The sequence below is a fragment of the Mesoplodon bidens genome (genome assembly GCF_964165515.1).
Source record: "Mesoplodon bidens genome assembly, chromosome: 3".
Classification (NCBI taxonomy): domain Eukaryota; kingdom Metazoa; phylum Chordata; class Mammalia; order Artiodactyla; family Ziphiidae; genus Mesoplodon; species Mesoplodon bidens.
Genome location: NC_138178.1, coordinates 95408782 through 95432476, shown reverse-complemented (window position 1 = coordinate 95432476; position 23695 = coordinate 95408782). Strand labels below are relative to the sequence as shown.

At 39.0% G+C, this 23695-nt stretch overlaps 1 protein-coding gene across 1 annotated transcript in view; it reads right to left on the bottom strand.

Annotated features, from left to right (window-relative positions):
* Nucleotides 1-492: 492 nt before the first annotated feature.
* Nucleotides 493-23695, bottom strand: part of FSIP1 (fibrous sheath interacting protein 1) — a gene marked incomplete at its 5' end in the record, with an annotated part of 64760 nt that continues 41557 nt past the window's right edge. Inside the window, 2 exons of the mRNA XM_081229046.1 lie at nucleotides 493-715; nucleotides 22560-22718. Coding sequence (XP_081085172.1) covers nucleotides 509-715; nucleotides 22560-22718 — 366 coding nt within the window. The 3' untranslated portion in view covers nucleotides 493-508. The remainder of the gene's footprint in view (nucleotides 716-22559; nucleotides 22719-23695) is intronic.

Here is a 23695-nt window from a genome sequence, read left to right as displayed (position 1 = left end):
AAACATTCTCTGGGTAGCTGGAAAATCGTAATATTATAGAGCATTTCTAATAGGTTCAGAATATCAACCAGCTCACAATTTAGTTGATTTGAGAGTTTTCTCTCATCAGCAATAATACGTCTTTAAATGGCAAGCAATTAAAACATGAAATAGGCTCAAGATGGATTTAGAATGTATTAATATTGAGTAATAATATATTATGAATTATGAACCAAAAATGGGAATATTTAAGCTTTAAGACCAACATATAAAGATGATTTTATAGAGAATAACTACCAAATTTTTCCACACAAACAAAGAACATATGTCTTTCAGACACAGAATATTAGGCATATGGATGATTATTCTGACTTCAGATCACCTTTCACAGGTTTATTATGTCATATAAATTAATTATAATACTACTTTAAGTTCTATGAGTTCTACTTTTAGCCTTTATTCAAATCCTTACTGACAAATACCCATGTTAGCTTTCTTGCCTGATGTAACACATAAAAACAGTCATAAATCAGTCAAAGAAAACTGGAACATTTTTAACACAGTCACTGGTTACTTTAAATAAAAAAAGTTTTACCACATTTTCCTTCATCTTTCTTAGCTTTTCATCTATCTCTCTCAACCGATTCTGCTGATCCCGTTGCTCTTTGGTATTCCGAAGTACCTTTTCTCCTGGAGTTATTTCTGTATTTCCATCATCACCATTAAGGTCAGGTTCCTAATTTAAAAAAAAAAAATTTCATGCACAGGCTGAAACTATACCATCACACATTGTTCCAGAGCAACTGAGCCCTGAATGCTGGCTTTGCTTCTCAAACAATATTTCTTCCCTTCAATATTTATAATTCTCTAAACTCTTCCTACTTGAGGGAGAAAAGGTCCAACTATACTAAACAAGTAAGGAAATAAACTCAATCACCTGAAAAGCAGGAAGTTAGAGTGAAAAGAGCAGTGGCTGGGAAGCAGGGACCTCGGCTCTGATCCCTGCTCTGTACTTATCAGCTTGGAATCTTGGGCAAATCAGCTTTTCTGGACTTCAAGTTCATCATAAATAAATTATAAAAAAATGCCCATCTATGTTATGAGAGGCAGCTATGTAACAGTGAAAAGAGAACTGAGCTTGGTAAAGTCAGGAGTTTTGAACCCTGGCTGTACCTGGTTCCTGACTGAGACGGCCTTAGGGGAATCAATGAACCTCTCTGAACTTCAGTTTCATCAGCAAAATGATAATAATAATATCTAGCCCAAAAGTCATCACAGTACATCGCAGGCATGCAGCAAATCTTAGTACCTAACAAATATGAGGGACTTCCCTGGTGGCACAGTGGTTAAGAATCCGCCTGCCAATGCAGGGGACACAGGTTTGAGCCCTTGTCTGGGAAGGTCCCACATGCCATGGAGCAACTAAGCCCGCATGCCACAACTACTGAGCCTGCGCTCTAGAGCCTGCAAGCCGCAACTACTGAGCCCACGTGCCCCAACTTCGGAAGCCCACACGCCTAGAGCTCATGCTCCGCAACAAGAGAAGCCACTGCAATGAGAAGCCCGCGCACCACAACAAAGAGTAGCCCCCGCTCGCTGCAACTAGAGAAAGCCTGCGTGCAGCAATGGAGACCCAACACAGCCAAGTTAATTAATTAATTTAAAAAAAAATATATGAGCTGAATATGTCCTTTGAAAAGAATAAGCACTATATGAGGAAAGCATCTCATTATTATCAGCAATATTTGAATTGACAGACCCATATCCTCCCAAAGTTAGTATTATTTCTAGGTGATTTAAATGGGTATTTCTTGACAGTAAGCTGGCCCTGTATCTGTAACTAAACTTCTTACATTTCCTCCACAGATTTCCTACTCTGTGTTGCTATGAGGTAACTGGTATAAATGACATTTTTACAGTTGCTTAAGCAGAATCCTCCCACATTCTCATTCCTTACATAGAGTTGATCAAGAATAGTCACCGTTTCACTTTTAATACCTCTTTAATCAAGGCCCTTCTCTCTTTCTCACTGCTTCATCATTCACTTCAACTAGTAGTTTTCAAACTCCAGTGGTCTTCAGTCTCACATACAGAGTCTGTGATAATATTCAAAGGCCCATCCTCCACCCTGGAGACTCTGACTCAATAGGTAAGGACTGAGGACTGACCACCTGAAGCACAACTGCTCGAAAATTTGAGAACTATCAACTTAAAGTGCAAAGTTCTCACCCCTTCCCGGCCCTTCAGGCTCATCTCCCATTACTTGGGTCTCTGACCCAAAGCCTCGGCAATACTCACCACTGCTAGTTCTCCACCCTCTACACTTCCTCCTTCCAGCTCCTCATAGAGACTCCTACTCTTTTTTGAGCTCAGCACAAACACGTTTTCACTATAAAATATTTCCTGACATACCCAAGAAGGGCAATTATTCTGCAGTCATGCCGCATGTTCCCTCACTGCACTTACCACACTGTCACGGCCCAGACATGGACCCGGACTGGTCCCACCCTGTATCCCAACACAAACTACAATCCTGAAGCTGGATAAGCACTGGCCAATAGACTGTAATTTTGGTTCTCAGTGATCACACCAATGAAATTCATATTGTATAAAATTCTACTGAGGAGACTATTAAAAAGAGTATCTCAATTTCAAGAAGTGACTCTTTTACATCTTATTTTCCCCACAAGGGGACTCACTTCTGTAGCCCTCAATCTCTAGAAGCAACCAGAGGGTGAATTATGATCGGCAATATCTTTAAGAAGGAAACCTAATGTTAGGGAGGAGTTTGGAATAGATGGTATCAAGGTCTCCTTGCAGCTTGAAGCATCCAGTATTTTATGGCCCACTTTGAAGTAGGATACACATTGTCTCAGTCTGTTTGAGCTGTTATTACAGAATACCACAGACAGTGTGACTTATAGACAACAGACATGTATTTCTGACAGTTCTGAAGGCTTGGAAATCCAAGATCAAGGCTCAGGCTGATTCTGTATCTAGTGAAGGCCTGCTTCCTAGTTCCTAAACGGCCATCTTCTGGCTGTGTCCTCACATAATAAAAAGGACAAAGAAGCCCTCTGGGTCTCTTTTATAAGGGCACTTAAACCATTTATGAGGGCTCCATCTCCATGACCAAATTACTCCCAAAGGCCTCCCCTCCAAACACAATCACACTGGGGATTAGATTCCAACATATGAATTTGGTGAGCATACATTCAGTCTATGGAATATAGTGCCGGAAGAACACTCAAATTGTATTTCATTTTTAAATAGAAATCTTTTTTTTTAAAGGACATTTTAAATAATCTACAACTATGTTTTTTTAAATCACTGGCTAGGCAAAAAAAAAGAAAAACAGAAAGAAAAAATTTGTAAACCAGACTTCATCAATATTTTTAAATTTTACTTATCCAAAGCCACCACTAAGAAAATAGAAAAGCCACAGACAGAGAGAAAAATAAACCACACAAATCTGACACAGGACTTGTATCCAGTATATACAAGGAACTCACACAGTTCACTTAGTTCACTAAGAATCAATAATATTTAAAAATCTAGTTCTAAAATGACTTGAACAGATATTTTATAAAGATGATAACATAAGTGATAAATAAGTACATGAAAAAGTCCTCAACATCATTAAGTCATCAGGGAAATGCAAATTAAAATCCCAATGACGTATCACTAGCCACTAGAATGACCCACATGAAAATGTTTGTTAAAACTAAACGTTGGAGAAGTATAGAAAAAGCAAACTCTCACATGTTGTTGGTGTCAGTATACAATGGCACAACCACTTTGGAAAACTGTTTGACAGTTTCTTAAAAAGTTAAATGTTTGTTCATGTAGCTCAATATCAAAAAAAACAAACAACCCAATCCGAAAAATGAGCAGAAGACCTAAATAGACATTTCTCCAAAGAAGATATACAGATTGCCAACAAACACATGAAAGGATGCTCAACATCACTAATCACTAGAGAAATGCAAATCAAAACTACAGTGAGGTATCACCTCACACCAGTCAGAATGACCATCGTCAAAAAATCTACAGACAATAAATGCTGGAGAGGATGTGGAGAAAAGGGAACCCTCTTGCACTGTTGGTGGGAATGTAAATTGATACAGCCACTATGGAGAACAGTATGGAAGTTCTTTAAAAAACTAAAACTAGAACTACCATACAACCCAGCAATCCCACTACTGGGCATATACCCGGAGAAAACCATAACTCAAAAAGAGTCATGTACCACAGTGTTCATTGCAGCACTATTTACAATAGCCAGGACATGGAAGCAACCTAAGTGTCCATTGACAGATGAATGGATAAAGAAGATGTGGCACATACATGCAATGGAATATTACTCAGCCATAAAAAAGAAATGAAATTGAGTTATTTGTAGTCAGGTGGATGGACCTAGAGACTGTCATACAGAGTGAGGTAAGTCAGAAAGAGAAAAACAAATACCGTATGCTAACACATATATATGGAATCTAAAAAAAAAAATGGCTCTGAAGAACCTAGGGGCAGGACAGGAATAAAGATGCAGACATAGAGAATGGACTTGAGGACACAGGGAGGGGGAAGGGTAAGCTGGGACAAAGTGAGAGAGTGGCATGGACATATATACACTACCAAACGTAAAATAGATAGCTAGTGGGAAGCAGCCACATAGCACAGGGAGATCAGCTCCGTGCTTTGTGACCACCTAGAGGGGTGGGATAGGGAGGGTGGGAAGGAGACGCAACAGGGAGGGGATATGGGGATATATGTATACGTATAGCTGATTCACTTTGTTATAAAGCAGAAACTAACATAACATTGTAAAGCAATTATACTCTAATAAAGTTGTTAAAAAAAAAAAAAAACCAGCCAAAGCCTTCATGTTCCTGGTTGTCAATGTTTCCTATTCATTTCATTTTCTTAGTCTTAATAAAAAGAAATAAAAATGAAAAAAAAAGTTAAATGCTTGTCTATCCTATGACTCAGAAGTTCCACTCCTGTGAATCTATCCAAGAGAAATGAAAATGTATGACTCAAACTTTGTATATGAATGTTCAGAACAGCTTCATGCACAGAGCCAAATGCCCACCGAGACAAGAATGATAAACTGTCATGAACATCTGATGCAAGCTGGGACAATTACTCTTTCTCCTTGACCTCTGTCTTGTGGTTAGGTTTAGTCAATGAGAGGGGAGGAGTGTTAGGAGATTGGAGCGCAGGAAGAAGAAGAGTTTGGGGTATCTTCCCCTTCCCCTCACTGCTTTGGCATTATGGTTTGGGCAGCAATGTATCCCTGAGGTGCCCATTAAGGGGATTTTTCTTAGATTCAACTGAATATTCATGTTCAAAGGCAAACAGAGGCCACACTTGGAGCCAGTCTACTCAGAAGGATGTAAGACAGGAAACACAGCAGAGCAGTGTCAGGTATCCCTCTTCAGTGGGAGTTTTTGCTGCAGTCCATGTCATAACTGTATAGGTACAAGGGGCAAGGAAGCTACCCTGGAAGATTCTTCTACCACAGCTCTAGCTCTCCCTAAGCTCCAATACACTTTTTCTTCTCCCTACCCACTGTTGCTAGTCCTACGTGTCCCAACATCTCTTACTGGCTCCTTTAAATCTGTAAATAGTTCCTTCATCTCATTATCTTCAAAATCCAAGTTGGGTGTTTTTTCTGTTCCTTGCCCAGAACTCTAACTGGTATACTGTGTATGTATGTGTGTATGTGCATGCACCTGTAGAGAAACAGACTGGAAGGAAATTTAACCTGATGGTAAAAACCTTGATGATTTTATCTTATTTTTCTTAGATGTTTTTGTATTTCCTGAATTTCTACAGTAAACATGTAATGATTTCATAAGCATAAAAAGTCATTTCTTATTTTTAAGAAAACAAAAAATTATTCTACCAAGGCTATTTTCATTCTGCTTTGACAATGTGACTCTCTGTACCCAAAAGATACTGGTCTAAAGGTGAGATTTTAGCCCCAGTTCTGCTGGTATAAGCAGCTGGGTACTTTTAATTAAGCAAGTGACTTTTTCTTTCTGGGTCTCAATTTCTTCTAAGAAAGTTTCTTTCAACTCTGAAAGCTTATGAGTCTGCAATTCTCCACAATTAAATCCAAGGATATATAACGTCTTTCCTCAGTCTCAGTCTCTGATAGCATAACCATATAGTACAAATATTTGAAGGACAGCATGTGATGAAAACAGAGGCCAAGAGGGAGCAAGAAAAGGCAATCACTGGTTCTGGCAAAGATTGCTCATTGGTACATTCAAGAAGCTCCGTGGTGCCAGGAGAGGTTCTATTGTCACATCAAAGTGCCAATCAGTACCATCTGTTTTCCTGATCAGAAGCAGCAGCTTGATTTCCTCTGGTAGAAAGTTTTGAGCAGATTCTCTGACCATCCATATTGTTTATATATTTCTGAGTCATACAGAAATGCTTTTATTCAGTTAAAGTAAAATTCAGTTCAGTAAAAGCTCTCCATGATATACACAGAATATCTAAGGAGCGACAAGAAGAGAACAGACCCTGAGGTCAAGAGGTATTTGTTGATTTGACTAATTGATTGCCAAGGGATTCTAAGTTCATCCTTAAAAAAATATCTGTGGTGTTGACTGAGCCAACAGGTGTCTTTGAAGCTAAGTAAACTCATTTCTAAAAGCCAAATACAGAGGAAATTACTCATGCCTCCATAAGTTATCTGATATGAAAATAAGGCATGAGTTAAGGGCCAGAAAAACACAAACCTGCCTAAATAAAGCCAGCGTGCCCTGTGTTTTCAAGCTAATGGTATACTTTTCCATAGGCTACTGCTATTTCCTGGCATCAGATGGATCATTTGCCTGGCAGTACTAAAAGTAAAGAAAAAAAATCTTTCAGCCAGATTGTTTTTATCATTTTGAAATACTTCCATGAAATGAAAGAAATCTTGACTACACAGGAGGCTTAACATAGAAAAACCAAGAAATATAAACAAAAACTTCAAAGTAATCTGTAAAACATAGGTAGCAAGAATTCCCCAGATTTAGCTGGGAACATTTGCCAGGTTAGCATCAGAGGCAAGGATGTCTGAAGTAACTTCCTGTCTATTCCTCAATTCAGAAATCCATGCTCTTGTGGCATACTTCTGTAGTTTTTTGAAATGAACAGATGGTCAATAAGATTTCTGTGCTTGTGACTAGCATACATAAAAGATTCCTCAGTTCCTGCCCTTGACCAGCATAGTAAGTAATCTGAGGTCAAGTGAACAGCATGGCCGTTATTGGAACTCTACAAATCCCTGAACTCAATAGTAAAACATCTTTGAAGATTACATGTCAAACCATGTTTTATATTTCCTCAAGTTTAGCTAACATTGAAACAAGAGACCAAAACACAGTTAATTGTTGGTCGGTATTCTCTTGGCAAGAAAAGGGATTAATACACCTACAATTTTCCTCAAATGTTCGTTCATTTTTGTTGGTCTTACCAAATCGTATACAACTAAATCAATATTTTAAGAACAAGAAAATACATCAAGTGAGAAGGACTTTTATAGTCAATTAAACTAGTTGACTTAACAAAGAAATGCCTCATGACGATAAGAGCCATTTCTGAAGACTCTCTCCCAACCAGGAAAACAACATCTAATGATGAACTGGAATTCTAGATTTAGTAAGACTGATTGCATGAGAGATGAATAAATTATACTTCTTTATAAGAGCCAAACTGAATAGAATTTATTATTGAATCCATTTGCTAAGGATTTACGCAACTGAGTGCTTACATAACTCCTATCTATATCCTGGATATTTCTGGCGAAAGCTGGAATCTAACACAGCTGCAAATAAGAAATACGGTAACTAGATTATAGAACATCACTCAATTTTATGGTGGGATTTACAATACGTGGAAAGAACTACCTGATTTGTTGGAGGGTTAGGGGATGGATACAGAAAGGTATGCACAGTTAAACCACAGATCCTAAGAAAAAAATTGCTTCAATTAGTTCTCTTTCGCTAAGATGAAATGAAAATAAAAAGCAGATGTAAAACTGCAACCACATGACATTACTCACATTACAGCAATAGCAGTAACATGCCATTCTTTCTTCTGAATGTGACCACATGCTTTGTTTTACGCTAAAGAAATCAGATATATAAAAGCCAAATGCTGCTTTTAAAACATCGCTATGAAGTTAAGAGTTGAGGGCACCTCATGAGAACATTGTAATCAGCAAGCTCATAAGGAAAAGATTTCTTATCTGCCGCTTTCACAACAATCAATACTTCCTGAATCTGAGTGACCTCTCTGGAGTCCCTCAAATTATTCTGACTCAGGTACATTTATCATCCCAGGCTTACATGCCTACTAGTTTATCATCTTAGAGCTGCCATAGTCAGGTAAGTCAGAAAGCCTGAATGTTTCAACTTGTTTGGGAAACTATTTTCTTGACCAAAATTTTAAAACTTCCAAAGGAATTTTTAAAATATCACTCCTTCATTATATAACCTTTCCTTTCTCTGTGCTCCCCCAGCATATGTTTTCTGTACTTCTCATAAAATCAGTTCCCATATTGTGGTACTTCTGGTTTCCTTGTATGGTCGGTCATGGCACAACCTGGTCTATGTTTACATCCTATCCTCCAGTATCCTATGAGCTGATTTCAGGTCAGAGGTGAAGCCACATATTAATCTGGATACTCAACATCAACCACCACACCGCCTCTTGTGAAATAAGCAGGAATTCAAAGATATTTTGATGACCTGTGCAGGGGCTGGGCAAGTTACACAAATGCATGAAGTAGCCCCATGTATTGTGGGCAATACAATATGGCATGAAGGATGGCACAGCAAGCTGGAGAATCTGTGCTCCATAGAAAGCAGCAGTTGCTACTTAGCTCAGTCCTGCAGTTTGCCAAGCAAGGCTTCAAGCCTAATTTGCCAGATGTTCTAATGTTTCAAAAGAAACTAGAAATTTGGGTTTTTATATAAGTTCACCCAATTTTTAAATGTTTGCTAAAAAAAAAAATTGTAAACCCTAAGTGGTCTAAAGGAACCCTACCTGTGAACCCAATTTGCCCTGCAGACCACCGATTTTCAACCTCATGCTGTGTGATGGCAGCCTTCTCAGGGCCTTGGACCCCCTCTGCCTCACTCACTGGTTTCTCTTCCTCCTTCTATCCCTCACTTGTAGAAATGAACTTTCTTGATATTCCTTCTGGATGTGCTTTCTCTCTCTCCTCTGAACCAGCCCAGCACTTTGCTCATAGCCTTCTCCTGTTCTTACCTATAACGTCTTGTACCACAGTTATCTATGTGCATTCTGTGTCTCTCATAAGAAATAAGTTCCTTAAGTCACTTATTATAATAACATCTTGGGTTGAGTTTTGAGTCAGATACCATGCTCAGCACTTTACACATATTAGCTCATCTACACTTTAAAAGAACACTAAAGAATAATATTATCATTACTGTTTTACAGATGCGGCAACTGGGGTTTAGAGTGCTTCTAATTAATGCCCAAGTCCTCAGAGCCAATAAGTGGAAGGGTCAGAACCTGAAGCGAGGCTGTCTGACTCCACAGTTATATATGTGCCTGACTCGTCATTATTTATTTTTTAAACATCTTTATTGGAGTATAATTGCTTTACAATGGTGTGTTAGTTTCTGCTTTATAACAAAGTGAAACAGCTATATGTATACATATATCCCCATATCTCCTCCCTCTTGCCTCTCCCTCCCACCTTCCCTAACACACCCCTCTAGGTGATCACAAAGCACTGAGCTGATCTCTCTGTGCTATGCGGTTGCTTCCCACTACCTATCTATTTTACGTTTAGTAGTGTATATATGTCCATGCCACTTTCTCACTTTGTCACAGCTTACCCTTCCCCCTCCCCATGTCCTCAAGTCCATTCTCTACATCTGCGTCTTTATTCCTGCCCTGCCCCTAGGGTCTTCAGAACCTTCTTTTTTTTTTTTTTTTTAGATTCCATACATATATGTTAGCATGCAGTATTTGTTTTTCTCTTTCTGACTTACTTCACTCTGTATGACATACTCTAGGTCCATCCACCTCACTACAAATAACTCAATTTCATTTCTTTTTATGGCTCAGTAATATTCCACTGCATATATGTACCATATTTTCTTTATCCATTCATCTGTTGATGGACACTTAGGCTGCTACCACGTCCTGGCTATTGTAAATAGAGCTGCAATGAACATTTTGGTACATGTCTCTTTTTGAATTATGGTTTTCTCCAGGTATATGCCCCATAGTGGGATTGCTGGGTCATATGGTAGTTCTAGTTGGTTTTTTAAGGAACCTCCATACTGTTCTCCATAGTGGCTGTATCAATTTATATTACCACCAACAGTGCAAGAGGGTTCCCTTTTCTCCACACCCTCTCCAGCATTTATTGTTTGTAGATTTTTTGATGATGGTCATTCTGACTTCTGTGAGGTGATACCTCATTGTAGTTTTGATTTGCATTTCTCTAATGATTAGTGATGTTGAGCATCCTTTCATGTGTTTGTTGGCAATCTGTATATCTTCTTTGGAGAAATGTCTACTTGGTCTTCTGCCAGTTTTTGGATTGAGTTGTTTGCTTTTTGATATTGAGCTGCATGAGCTGCTTGTAAATTTTGGAGATTAATCCTTTGTCAGTTGCTTCATTTGCAAATATTTTCTCCCAGTTTGAGGGTTGTCTTATTGCCCTGTTTATGGTTTCCTTTGCTGTGCAAAAGCTTTTAAGTTTGATTAGGTTTCATTTGTTTATTTTGGGTTTTATTTCCATTTCTCTAGGAGGTGGGTCCTGTGATTTATGTCACAGAGTGTTCTGCCTACGTTTTTTCCTAAGAGTTTGATAGTGTCTGGCCTTACATTTAGGTCCTTAATCCATTTTGAGGTTATTTTTGTGTATGGGGTTAGGGAGTGTTCTAATTTCATTCTTTTACATGTACCTGTCCAATTTTCCCAGCACCACTTATTGAAGAGGCTGTCTTTTCTCCATTGTATATTCTTGCCTCCTTTATCAAAGATAAGGTGACCATATGTGTGTGTCTGTTTTTGTGCCAGTACCATACTGTCTTGATTACTGGAGCTTTGTAGTACAGTCTGAAGTCTGGGAGCCTGATTCCTCCAGCTCCGTTTTTCTTTCTCAAGATTGCTTTGGCAATTCGGGGTCTTTTGTGTTTTCATACAAATTGTGAAATTTTTTGTTCTAGTTCTGTGAAAAATGCCAGTGGTAGTTTGATACGGATTGCACTGAATCTATAGATTGCTTTGGGTAGTCATTTTCACAATGTTGAGTCTTCCAATCCAAGAACATGGTATATCTCTCCATCTGTTTGTATCATCTTTAATTTCTTTCATCAGTGTCTTATAATTTTCTGCATGCAGGTCTTTTGTCTCCTTAGGTAGGTTTATTCCTTGGTATTTTATTCTTTTTGCTGCAGTGGTAAATGGGAGTGTTTCCTTAATTTCTCTTTCAAATTTTTCATCATTAGTGTATAGGAATGCAAGAGATTTCCATGCATTAATTTTGTATCCTGCTACTTTACCAAATTCACTGATTAGTTCTAGTAGTTCTCTGGTAGCATCTTTACGATTCTCTATGTATAGTATCATGTCATCTGCAAATAATGACAGTTTTACTTCTTTTTTTCCAATTTGGATTCCTTTTATTTCTTTTTCTTCTCTGACGGATGTGGCTAAAACTTCCAAAGCTATGTTGAATAACAGTGGCAAGAGTGGGCAACCTTGTCTTGTTCCTGATCTTAGAGGAAATGGTTTCAGTTTTTCACCACTGAGAATGATGCTGGCTGTGGGTTTGTCATATAGGCCTTTATTACGTTGAGGTAGGTTCCCTCTCTGCCTACTTCCTGGGGAGTTTTTATCATAAATGGGTGTTGAAATTTGTCTAAAGCTTTTTCTGCATCTATTGAGATGATCATATGGTTTTTCTCCTTCAGTTTGTTAATATGGTGTATCACATTGATTGATTTGCGTATATTGAAAAATCCTTGCATTCCTGGGATAAACCCCAGTTGATCATGGTGTATGATCCTTTTAATGTGCTGTTGGATTCTGTTTGCTAGTATTTTTTTGAGGATATTTGCATCTATGTTCATCAGTGGTATTGGTCTGTAGTATTCTTTCTTTGTGACATCTTTGTCTGGTTTTGGTATCAGTGTGATTGATGGTGGCCTCGTAGAATGAGTTTGGGAGTGTTCCTCCCTCTGCTATATTTTGGAAGAGTTTGAGAAAGATAGGTGTTAGCTCTTCCCTAAATGTTTGATAGAATTTGCCTGTGAAGCCACCGACTCATCTTTAAATGACCTACAATTCCCTGCATGCAGTGAGCACTTGATTAATATTTGTGGGATTGATTGCTGAAAAACAGAAATTTATATTCCATTTAAAAGACATTCTTTCTAAGGGAGCATGGAGAAAAGCTACTGGTGAGTTAATGGTTTGCAGAAAGGTTAAAAATTTTAAAAAATGACTATGCATTATGAATATTTGTGGTTCAGCAATAGACTGGAGGCCATTTGTCAAGTGAATAGATATGCAGGGTTTATCCAAGATACTTTCAGTGTATTATTCAAAAAGAATTCCAATCCAAAAATAATATCGGGGGATAGCTTCAAGATGGTGGAGGAGTAAGATGTGGAGATCACCTTCCTCCCCAAAAATACATCAAAAATACATCTACATGTGGAACAGCTCCTACAGAACACCTACTGAATGCTGGCAGAAGACCTCAGACTTGCCAAAAGGCAAGAAAGTCCCCACGTACCTGGGTAGGGCAAAAGAAAAAAGAAAGAAAAGAATAGGGACAGGACCTGCACCTCTGGGAAGGAGCTGTTAAGGAGGAAAAGTTTTCACACACTAGGAAGCCCCTTCACTGGCACAGATGGGGGGTGGCAGGGGGGAAGCCTCGGAGCCATGGAGGAGAGCGCAGCAACAGGGGTGCAGAGGGCGAAGTGGAGAGATTCCCACACAGAGCATCACTGCTGACCAGCACTCACCAGCCTGAGACACTTGTCTGCTCACCCGCTGGGGCGGATAGGGGCTGGGAGCTGAGGCTCAGGCTTCGGAGGTCAGACCCCAGGGAGAGGACTGGGGTTGGCTGCGTGAACACAGCCTGAAGGGGGCTAGTGCACCACAGCTAGCCGGGAGGGAGTCCAGGAAAATGTCTGGAACTGCCTAAGAGGCAAGAGACCATTGTTTCAGGGTGCACGAGGAGAAGGGATTCAGAGCACCGCCTAAACAAGCTCCAGAGACTGGCGTGAGCCGCGGCTATCAGCGACAGAGACGGGCATGAGATGCTAAGGCTGCTACTGCAGTCACCAGGAAGCCTGTGTATAAGCACAGGTCACTATGCACACCTCCCCTTCCTGGGAGCCTGTGCAGCCCGCCATTGCCAGAGTCCCATGATCCAGGGACAACTTCCCCAGGAGAACACACGGTATGCCTCAGGCTGTTGCAATGTCATGCTGGCCTCTGCTGCCGCAGGCTCACCCCGCATTCGATACCCCTCCCTCCCCCCCCAACCGCCTGAGTGAGCCAGGGCCCCCTAATCAGCTGCTACTTTAACCCCATCCTGTCTGGGCAGGGAACAGATGCCCTCAGGCAACCTACACGCAGAGGCGGGGCCAAATCCAAAGCTGAATCCCAGGAACTGGGAGAACAAAGAAGAGAAAGGGAAATCTCTCCCAGCGGCTTCAGGAGCAGCGGATTAAATCTCCACAATCAAATTGATGTACCCTGCTTCTGTGGAATACCTGAAGAGACAACAAATCATCCCAAAACTGAGGCGGTGGACTTTGGCGGCAACTGTAGACTTGGGGGTTGCTTTCTGCATCTAATTTGTTTCTGGTTTTATGTTTATCTTAGTTAAGTATTTATAGCTTACCATCACTGGTATATTACTTTATTGATTTGGCTGCTCTCTTCCTTTATTTTTAATATATATATTTTTTTCCTTTTTCTCCTTTTGTGAGTGTGTATGTGTATGCTTCTTTGTGTGATTTTGTCTGTATACCTTTGCCTTTACCATTTGCCCTAGGGTTCTGTCTGTCCATTTTGTTTGTTTGTTTGTTTGTTTTACTATAGTTTTTAGTGCTTGTAATCATTGGTGGAGTTGTTTCTTGGTTTGGTTGCTCTCTCTTCCTTTTTTCTTTTTAATTACTTTTTTATTTTTAATTATTTTTTTATTTTAATAACTTTATTTTAGTTTTTCTCTTTCTTTCTTTCTTTCTTTTTCTCCCTTTTCTTCTGAGCCGTGTGGCTGACAGGGTCTTGGTGCTCCAGCCAAGTGTCAGGCCTCAGCCTCTGAGGTGGAGGAGCCAAGTTCAGGACACTGGTCCACCAGAGACCTCCCAGCTCCACGTAATATCAAACAACAAAAGTTTTCTCAGAGATCTCCATCTCAACACTAAGACCCAGCTCCACTCAGTGACCAGCAAGCTACAGTGCTGGATGCCCTACGTCAAACAACTAGCAAGATGGGAACACAGCCCCATCCATTAGCAGAGAGGCTGCATAAAATCATACTAAGTTCACAGACACCTCAAAACACACCACCAGACACGGTCCTGCCCACCAGAAAAACAAGATCCAGCCTCATCCACCAGAACACAGGCACGAGCACCCTCCACCAGGAAGCCTACACAGCCCACTGAACTAACCTTACCCACTGGGCGCAGACACCAAAAACAACGGGAACTACAAACCTGCAGCCTGAGAATAGGAGACCTCAAACACAGTAAGTTAAGCAAAATGAGAAGACAGAGAAATACACAGCAGATGACGGAGCAAGATAAAAACCCACCAGACCAAACAAATGAAGAGGAAATAGGCAATCTACCTGAAAAATAATTCAGAGTAATGACAGTAAACATGATCCAAAATCTTGGAAATAGAATGGAGAAAATACAAGAAATGTTTAACAAGGATCTAGAAGAACTAAAGAGCAAACAAACAATGATGAACAACACAAATGATGAAATTAAAAATTCTCTAGAAGGGATCAATAGCAGAATAACTGAGGCAGAAGAACGGATAAGTGACCTGGAAGATAAAATAGTGGAAATAACTTTCACAGAGCAGAATAAAGAAAAAAGAATGAAAAGAATTGAGGACAGTCTCAGAGACCTCTGGGACAACATTAAACGCAGCGACATTCGAATTATAGGGGTCCCAGAAGAAGAAGAGAAAAAGAAAGGGACTGAGAAAATATTTGAAGAGATTATAGTTGAAAAACTTCCCTATTATAGGAAAGGAAATAGTCAATCAAGTCCAGGAAGCACAGAGAGTCCCATACAGGATAAATCCAAGGAGAAACATGCCAAGACACATATTAATAAAACGATCCAAAATTAAATACAAAGAAATAATATTAAAAGCAGCAAGGGAGAAACATCACATAACATACAACGGAATCCCCATAAGGTTAAAAGCTATCTTTCAGCAGAAACTCTGCAACCAGAAGGAAGTGGCAGGACATATTTAAAGTGATGAAAGAGAAAAACCTACAGCCAAGATTACTCTACCCAGAAAAGAACTCATTCAGATTTGACAGAGAAATTAAAACCTTTACAGACAAGCCAAAGCTAAGAGAATTCAGCACCACCAAACCAGCTTTACAACAAATGCTAAAGGAACTTCTCTAGGCAGGAAACACAAGAGAAGGAAAAAATCTATAATAACAAACCCAAAACAATTAAGAAAATGGTAATAGGAACATACATATCGATAATTACCTTAAATGTAAATGGACTAAATGCTCCAACCAATAGACACAGACAGGCTGAATGGATACAAAAACAAGACCCGTATATATGCTCTTTGCAAGAGACCCACTTTAGACCTAGGGACACATACAGACTGAAAGTGAGGGGATGGAAAAAGATATTCCATGCAAATGGAAATCAAAAGAAAGCTGGAGTAGCAATTCTCATATCAGACAAAATAGACTTTAAAACAAAGACCATTACAAGAGACAAAGAAGGACACTACATAATGATCAAGGGATCAATCCAAGAAAAAGATATAACAATTGTAAATATTTATGTATCCAACATAGGAGCACCTCAATACATAAGGCAAATACTAACAGCCATAAAAGGGGAAATTGACAGTAACACAATCATGGTAGGGGACTTAAACACCCCACTTTCACCAATGGACAGATCATCCAAAATGAAAATAAAAAAGGAAGCACAAGCTTTAAATGATACATTAAACAAGATGGACTTAATTGATATTTATAGGACATTCCATCCAAAAACAACAGAATGCACTTTCTTCTCAAGTGCTCATGGAACATTCTCTAGCATAGATCATATCTTAGGTCACAAGTCAAGTCTTGGTAAATTTAAGAAATTTGAAATCATATCAAGTATCTTTTCCGACCACAACACTATGCGACTAGACATCAATTACAGGGAAAAAATCTGTAAAAAATACAAACACACGGAGGACAAAAAATACACTACGTAATAACCAAGAGAGCACTGAAGAAATCAAAGAGGAAATCAAAAGATACCTAGAAACAAATGACAATGAAAACACGATGACCCAAAACCTATGGCATGCAGCAAAAGCACTTCTAAGAGGGAAGTTTATAGCAATACAATCCTACCTCAAGAAAAAAGAAACATCTCAAATAAACAACCTAACCTTACACCTAAAGCAATTAGAGAAAGAAGAACAAAAAAACCCCAAAGTTAGCAGAAGGAAAGAAATCATAAAGATCAGATCAGAAATAAATGAAAAAGAAATGAAGGAAATGATAGCAACAATCAATAAAACTAAAAGCTGGTTCTTGGAGAAGATAAACAAAATTGACAAACCATTAGCCAGACTCATCAAGAGAAAAAGGGAGAAGACTCAAAGCAACAGAATTAGAAATGAAAAAGGGGAAGTAACAACTGACACTGCAGAATTACAAAGGATCATGAGAGATTACTACAAGCAACTCTATGCCACTAAAATGGACAACCTGGAAAAAATGGACAAATTCTTAGAAATGCACAACCTTCCGAGACTGAACCAGAAAGAAATAGAAATTATGAACAGACCAATCACAAGCACAGAAATTGAAACTGTGATTAAAAATCTTCCAACAAACAAAAGCCCAGAACCAGATGGCTTCACAGGGGAATTCTATCAAACATTTAGAGAAGAGCTAACACCTACCCTTCTCAAACTCTTCCAAAATATAGCAGACGGAGGAACACTCCCAAACTCATTCTACAAGGCCACCATCACCCTGATACCAAAACTATACAAAGGTGTCACAAAAACAGAAAAGTACAGACCAATACCACTGATGAACATAGATGCAAAAATCCTCAACAAAATGCTAGCAAACAGAATCCAAGAGCACATTAAAAGGATCATACACCATGATCAAGTAGAGTTTATCCCAGGAATGCAAGGATTCTTCAATACACGCAAATCAATCAATGTGATACACCATATTAACAAATTGAAGGAGAAAAACCATATGATCATCTCAATAGATGCAGAGAAAGCTTTTGACAAAATCAACACCCATTTATGATAAAAACACTCCAGAAAGAAGGCATAGAGGGAACTTACCTCAACATAATAAAGGCCATATATTACAAACCCAAAGCCAACATCGTCCTCAATGGTGAAAAACTGAAACCACTTCCACTAAGATCAGGAACAAGACAAGGTTGCCCACTCTCACCATTATTATTCAACATTGTTTTGGAAGTTTTAGCCACATCAATCAGAGAAGAAAAAGAAATAAAAGGAATCCAAATCGGAAAAGAAGAAGTAAAGCTGTCACTATTTGCAAATGACATGATACTATACATAGAGAATCGTAAAGATGCTACCAGAGAACTACTAGAGCTAATCAATGAATTTGGTAAAGTAGCAGGATACAAAATTAATGCACAGAAATCTCTTGCATTCCTATCCATAATGATGAAAAATCTGAAAGTGATTTTCAGATCACTTTTGAAACCATTTCTTGCAACAGTTTAAAAAATCTGAAACCATTGCAATAAAAGAGAATAAAATACCTAGGAATAAACTTACCTAAGGAGACAAAAGACCTGTATGCAGAAAATTATAAGACACTGATGAAAGAGAGATGATACAAATAGATGGAGAGATATACCATGTTCTTGGATTGGAAGAATCAACACTGTGAAAATGACTATACTACCCAAAGCAACCTACATATTCAGTGCAATCCGTATCAAACTATCAGTGGCATTTTTCACAGAACTAGAACAAAAAATTTCACAATTTGTATGGAAACACAAAAGACTCTGGATAGCCAAAGCAATCTTGAGAAAGAAAAACAGAGCTGGAGGAATCAGGCTCCCAGACTTCAGACTGTACTACAAAGCTCCAGTAATCAAGACAGTATGGTACTGGCACAAAAACAGACACACACATATGGTCACCTTATCTTTGATAAAGGAGGCAAGAATATACAATGGAGAAAAGACAGCCTCTTCAGTAAGTGGTGCTGGGAAAGCTGGACAACTACATGTAAAAGAATGAAATTAGAACACTCCCTAACACCATACACAAAAGTAAACTCAAAATGGATTAAAGACCTAAATGTAAGGCCAGACACTATCAAACTCTTAGAGGAATACTCAGGCAGAACACTCTGTGACATAAATCACAGCAAGATCCTTTTTGACCCACCTCCTAGAGAAATGGAAATAAAAACAAAAATAAACGAACGGGACCTAATGAAACTTAAAAGCTTTTGCACAGCAAAGGAACCTATAAACAAGACGAAAAGACAACCCTCAAACTGGGAGAAAATATTTGCAAATGAAGCAACTGACAAATATAACCTCCAAAATTTACAAGCAGCACATGCAGCTCAATATCAAAAAAAAACAAAAAACAAAACCGCAATCCAAAAATGGGCAGACGACTTAAATAGACATTTCTCCAAAGATATACAGATTGCCAACAAACACATGAAAGAATGCTCAACATTATTAATCATTAGAGAAATGCAAATCAAAACTACAATGAGATATCATCTCACACTAGCCAGAATGGCCATCATCAAAAAATCTACAAACAATAAATGCTGGAGAGGGTGTGAAGACAAGGGAACCCTCCTGCACTGTTGGTGGGAATGTAAATTGGTACAGCCACTATGGAGAACAGTATGGAGGTTCCTTAAAAAACTAAAAATAGGGCTTCCCTGGTGGCGTAGTGGTTGAGAGTCTGCCTGCCGATGCAGGGGACACGGTTTCGTGCCCCGGTCTGGGAAGATCCCACATGCCGCGGAGCAGCTGGGCCCATTAGCCATGGCCGCTGAGCCTGTGCTCCGCAATGGGAGAGGCTGCAACAGTGAGAGGCCCGCATACCGAAAAAAAAAAAAAAAGCTAAAAATAGAACTACCATACAACCCAGCAATCCAACTACTGGGCGTATACCCTGAGAAAACCGTAATTCATGAAGAATCACGTATCACAATGCTCATTGCAGTTCTATTTACAATAGGCAGGAGATGGAAACAACCTAGGTGTCCATCATCGGACGAATGGCTAAAGAAGATAAGGCACATATATACAATGGAATATTACTCAGCCATAAAAAGAACGAAATTGAGCTATTTGTAATGAGGTGGATGGACCTAGAGTCTGTCATACAGAGTGCAGTAAGTCAGAAAGAGAAAGACAAATAACATATGCTAACACATATATATGGAATTTAAGAAAAAAAAGTCATGAAGAACCTAGGGGTAAGACAGGAATAAAGACACAGACCTACTAGAGAATGGACTTGAGGATATGGGGAGGGGGAAGGGTAATCTGTGACAAAGTGAGAGAGTGGCATGGACATATATACACTACCAAACGTAAAATAGATAGCTAGTGGGAAGCAGCCACATAGCACAGGGAGATCAGCTCAGTGCTTTGTGACCACCTAGAGGGGTGGGATAGAGAGGGTGGGAGGGAGGGAGACGCAAGAGGGAAGAGATATGGGAACATATGTATATGTATAACTGATTCACTTTGTTATGAAGCAGAAACTAACACACCATTGTAAAGCAATTATACCCCAATAAAGATGTAAAAGAATAAAAACTAAAAGTAGAACTACCATACAACCCAGCAATCCCACTAAGGGGCATATACCCTGAGAAAACTATAATTCAAAAAGAGTCATGTACCACAATGTTCACTGCCGCTCTATTTACAATAGGCAGGACACAGAAGCAACCTAAGTGTTCATTAACAGATGAATGGATAAAGAAGATGTGGCACATATACACAATGGAATATTACTCAGCCATAAAAAGAAACGAAATTGAGTTATTTGTATTGAGGTAGGTGGATCTAGAGTCTGTCATACAGAGTGAAGTAAGTCAGAAAGAAAAAAACAAATACCCTATGCTAACACAAAAAAAATGGTTCTGAAGAACCTAGGGGCAGGACAGAAATAAAGATGCATACGTAGAGAATGGACTTGAGGATATGGGAAGGGGGAAGGGTAAGCTGGGATGAAGTGAGAGAGTGGCATGGACATATATACATTACCAAATGTAAAACAGATAGCTAGTGGGAAGCAGCCACATAGCACAGGGAGATCAGTTCGGAGCTTTGTGTCCACCTAGGGAGGGTGGGAGGGAGATGCAAGAGGGAGGAGATATGGGAATATATGTTTATGTATAGCTGATTCACTTTGTTATACAGCAGAAACTAACACACCATTGTAAAGCAATTATACTCCAATAAAGATGTTAAAAAATAATAATAACAATATCCGTAAAATAATTTGCCATGTTTTCATTTTTGGCTTGAAAATTCAATGTGCAATGCTGGTTTTAGTTAGGAATGAGGAAATGCCAACAGGAAATTGAATGAAACCTCAAAATATACTCTTTTTTGCATACAAGAAGCACTAATTATTTCTTTTCAACAACTATGATGTTACATTTCTGTTTCTGCAGCCAGTGAGAGTCCCAAAATGCAGTTTTCTCTCTTCTCTACATATACTGTTTCACACAAAAATATACAATATCAGTATGTAACAACTAAGTAATGTACTGGTTTTCCCTTTTATTATTTTTTAAATATTTTATTTAAACCATAAATGTGAACTCTGAAAATGTGAGAGAGATGACAGTGACCACAGTCATACTTTATCTGAAGTCCTAATGGCTAAACAAATCTCTAAATTCTCAGTCTCTCTTTCAGGAATAACATTTGATGGTCACGAAAAAGACATTTTCTATCTTTAGGACCATTATCCAGCTTTGAGATCTCAGCGACCCGTGATATCTAACAACAATAACAACAACAACAACAAAAATCAGCTGTAACACAAAAAGAACACAGAATATCCCTGAACAATTTTACTCCCCTATCCTGGCTTCCTCCTTTTGGGAAATGGCACCCAGTAACATAAATAAACTAGCAGCATACCTGTTGATGTGTCAAAGTCCTGGGGTATATTTGGGTAGGGACAGAGATTCCAATTCTCTGTCTTCCAAGAACTCTGATGCCAATCCAGAAAACAGTGGTTCCCACTACCACCATATTGCTGTGTAAAGGGCTCAGAGGCAGCTGTGCCTGGCCCTTAGGAACATAATTTAAGGAAGCTGCGATGGGTCTGTAAGGTTCCATCACGACCAAACTTTCTTTGGAACATCTTAACACTGCTCCTTTCCTCTGAAGTAGCTTCAACTGGCCCAAAGCCAGATCCCTAATCTTCAATTGACAGGTTGGAGAAAAGACTGACTATAAAGCAGAATTATTACCTATAGAATACTGATATTATTTAAATCTTCTTAAAAACCAGGAAAATCACAAGCATCTAATATTGTACAGAAAATGATTTGGTGAGATGTTTACAAAACCGGTAGAGGGTTAGTGGAATAACAAAAGACCAGCCATTTTCTCTTAAGGCAAAAACTACCACCCAACCCCAAACTAGATCCCACGAAGTACTGAAATATAAGGGGGAGACAGGAATTTTACTGCTCCAAAGCTGTGGTTACCCTTCCGTTTTTCTTCACCCTCTGTTAGCTTTGTAAAAGAATATTTGAGGGAACTATCAAGAAAGGAAACATACTCATTTCAAAATTCTCACAGGAGAGAAGTTATCAACAGAGTGAGCTTCACTGCTTGCTGGTAAATCAAAGGAGCTAGAAGAATGTGCCAGAGTAAGGGACAGGTGACTGCCACTGCTAACACCTAGAACCAAAGGAACAAAAAGAAGTAAAGCTCTCAAAGGATTAAAGTGCTGTATCTATTCTCTTCCCTCTCCTCTCTCCTGATCATGATCAAAAATTAGCTTATATCATAAAGATATAATAATATTAAAATAAATATTTCACCCCATCTCAGCAAATTACCAACTGAAAAAAAAAATGAACAGAAAGTAGAAACTGGCAAAGGAAAATAGACACTGTTGTAGAAATCACTATCACTGCAGTTGCAGTCACGTAAAAGGCAACTGGGAAGAAACCTCTTTAGTTAACAAGCAGATTGTCATATTATGTGAACTAGCTTTAGCACACATAAACCTGAACAGCCTATGGGCTCTAGAGTTAAACATACCTCATCATTCTGATGTTCAGGTCTTGGAGAAGAGCTGGAAATTGTTGAATAAATGGCAGAAAGTTCTTGGAGTTTTTTATCAATTTTAGCAAGCTGCTCATGCTGGGTGACTGCAGGTGTGTATCCTTCTCCTGGGACCAGCCAGCCAGACTGATCTCCCTAAAAGGAAACAAGGATCACCAGTTCATTCTTATGCTACATTTTTTTTTCCAAAATATACCTTTCAGACCGCTACATCAGTGCTCCTCACAAAAACAAATTAAAAAAAAGACCAAATATTAAAAAATCAGAATTAACTTGGGATAGTGCAAGCAAAAAAATTAAATAGTTTAAGGTTTCATTATCTGCCAACTCTGTGTAAAGTATCTGCTTACATTTTGTGGCCGTTCTACCCTATGGAATAACTCTCTTAGCCTCACAGTCTGGGTCTCATAACATTCTCATTTCTCCACTCTGAAAAAAGTGGTCTGTGACATGTTGAATAAGGAAAAAATCATGTTTACCCTATAACAGAGATGTTATTTTCAAAATTTGTCCCTGAAAAGTAACATAGACTCGGTTGTTTGGGTTTCATGATCATAACTGGTCATCTAGGGACTTCCCTGGTGGTCCTGTGGCTAAGACTCCATACTCCCAATGCAGGGGGCCCGGGTTCGATCTCTGGTCAGGGAGCTAGATCCCACACGCCGCAACTAAAGATCCTGCATGCCACAACTTAGACACGATGCAGCCAAATAAATAAATATTTGAAAAAAAAACTGTTCATCTAACTCGTTATTGAACTAACATTAGTTTCTTAACGGGTTAAAAGCCATTCATAACATTCATTCAAAAACCTCGTACTGAGTGCCTCCTATGGGGAGGCATTACATTGGGCACTGGTGATTCAATATGAATCTCACACGTTCCTGCCCTCAGGAGTTCTCAGTCTCTTGACAGCAAAGATTTTAACAAGGTGTGAAAAGTGCTGGTAAACCCAGGGCTCCATGGAGAACAGGGAGGGTCAACTAACCTCTGTTAACAGGAAGGGGCAAGGAGAAAACATGTTTGGAGAATGCTTCCTAAAGGAAATAATCTTAGTAGCATCTTAGAGAAACAACACAATCGGCTGTGCACTTTAAAACTGGAGCAGGTGA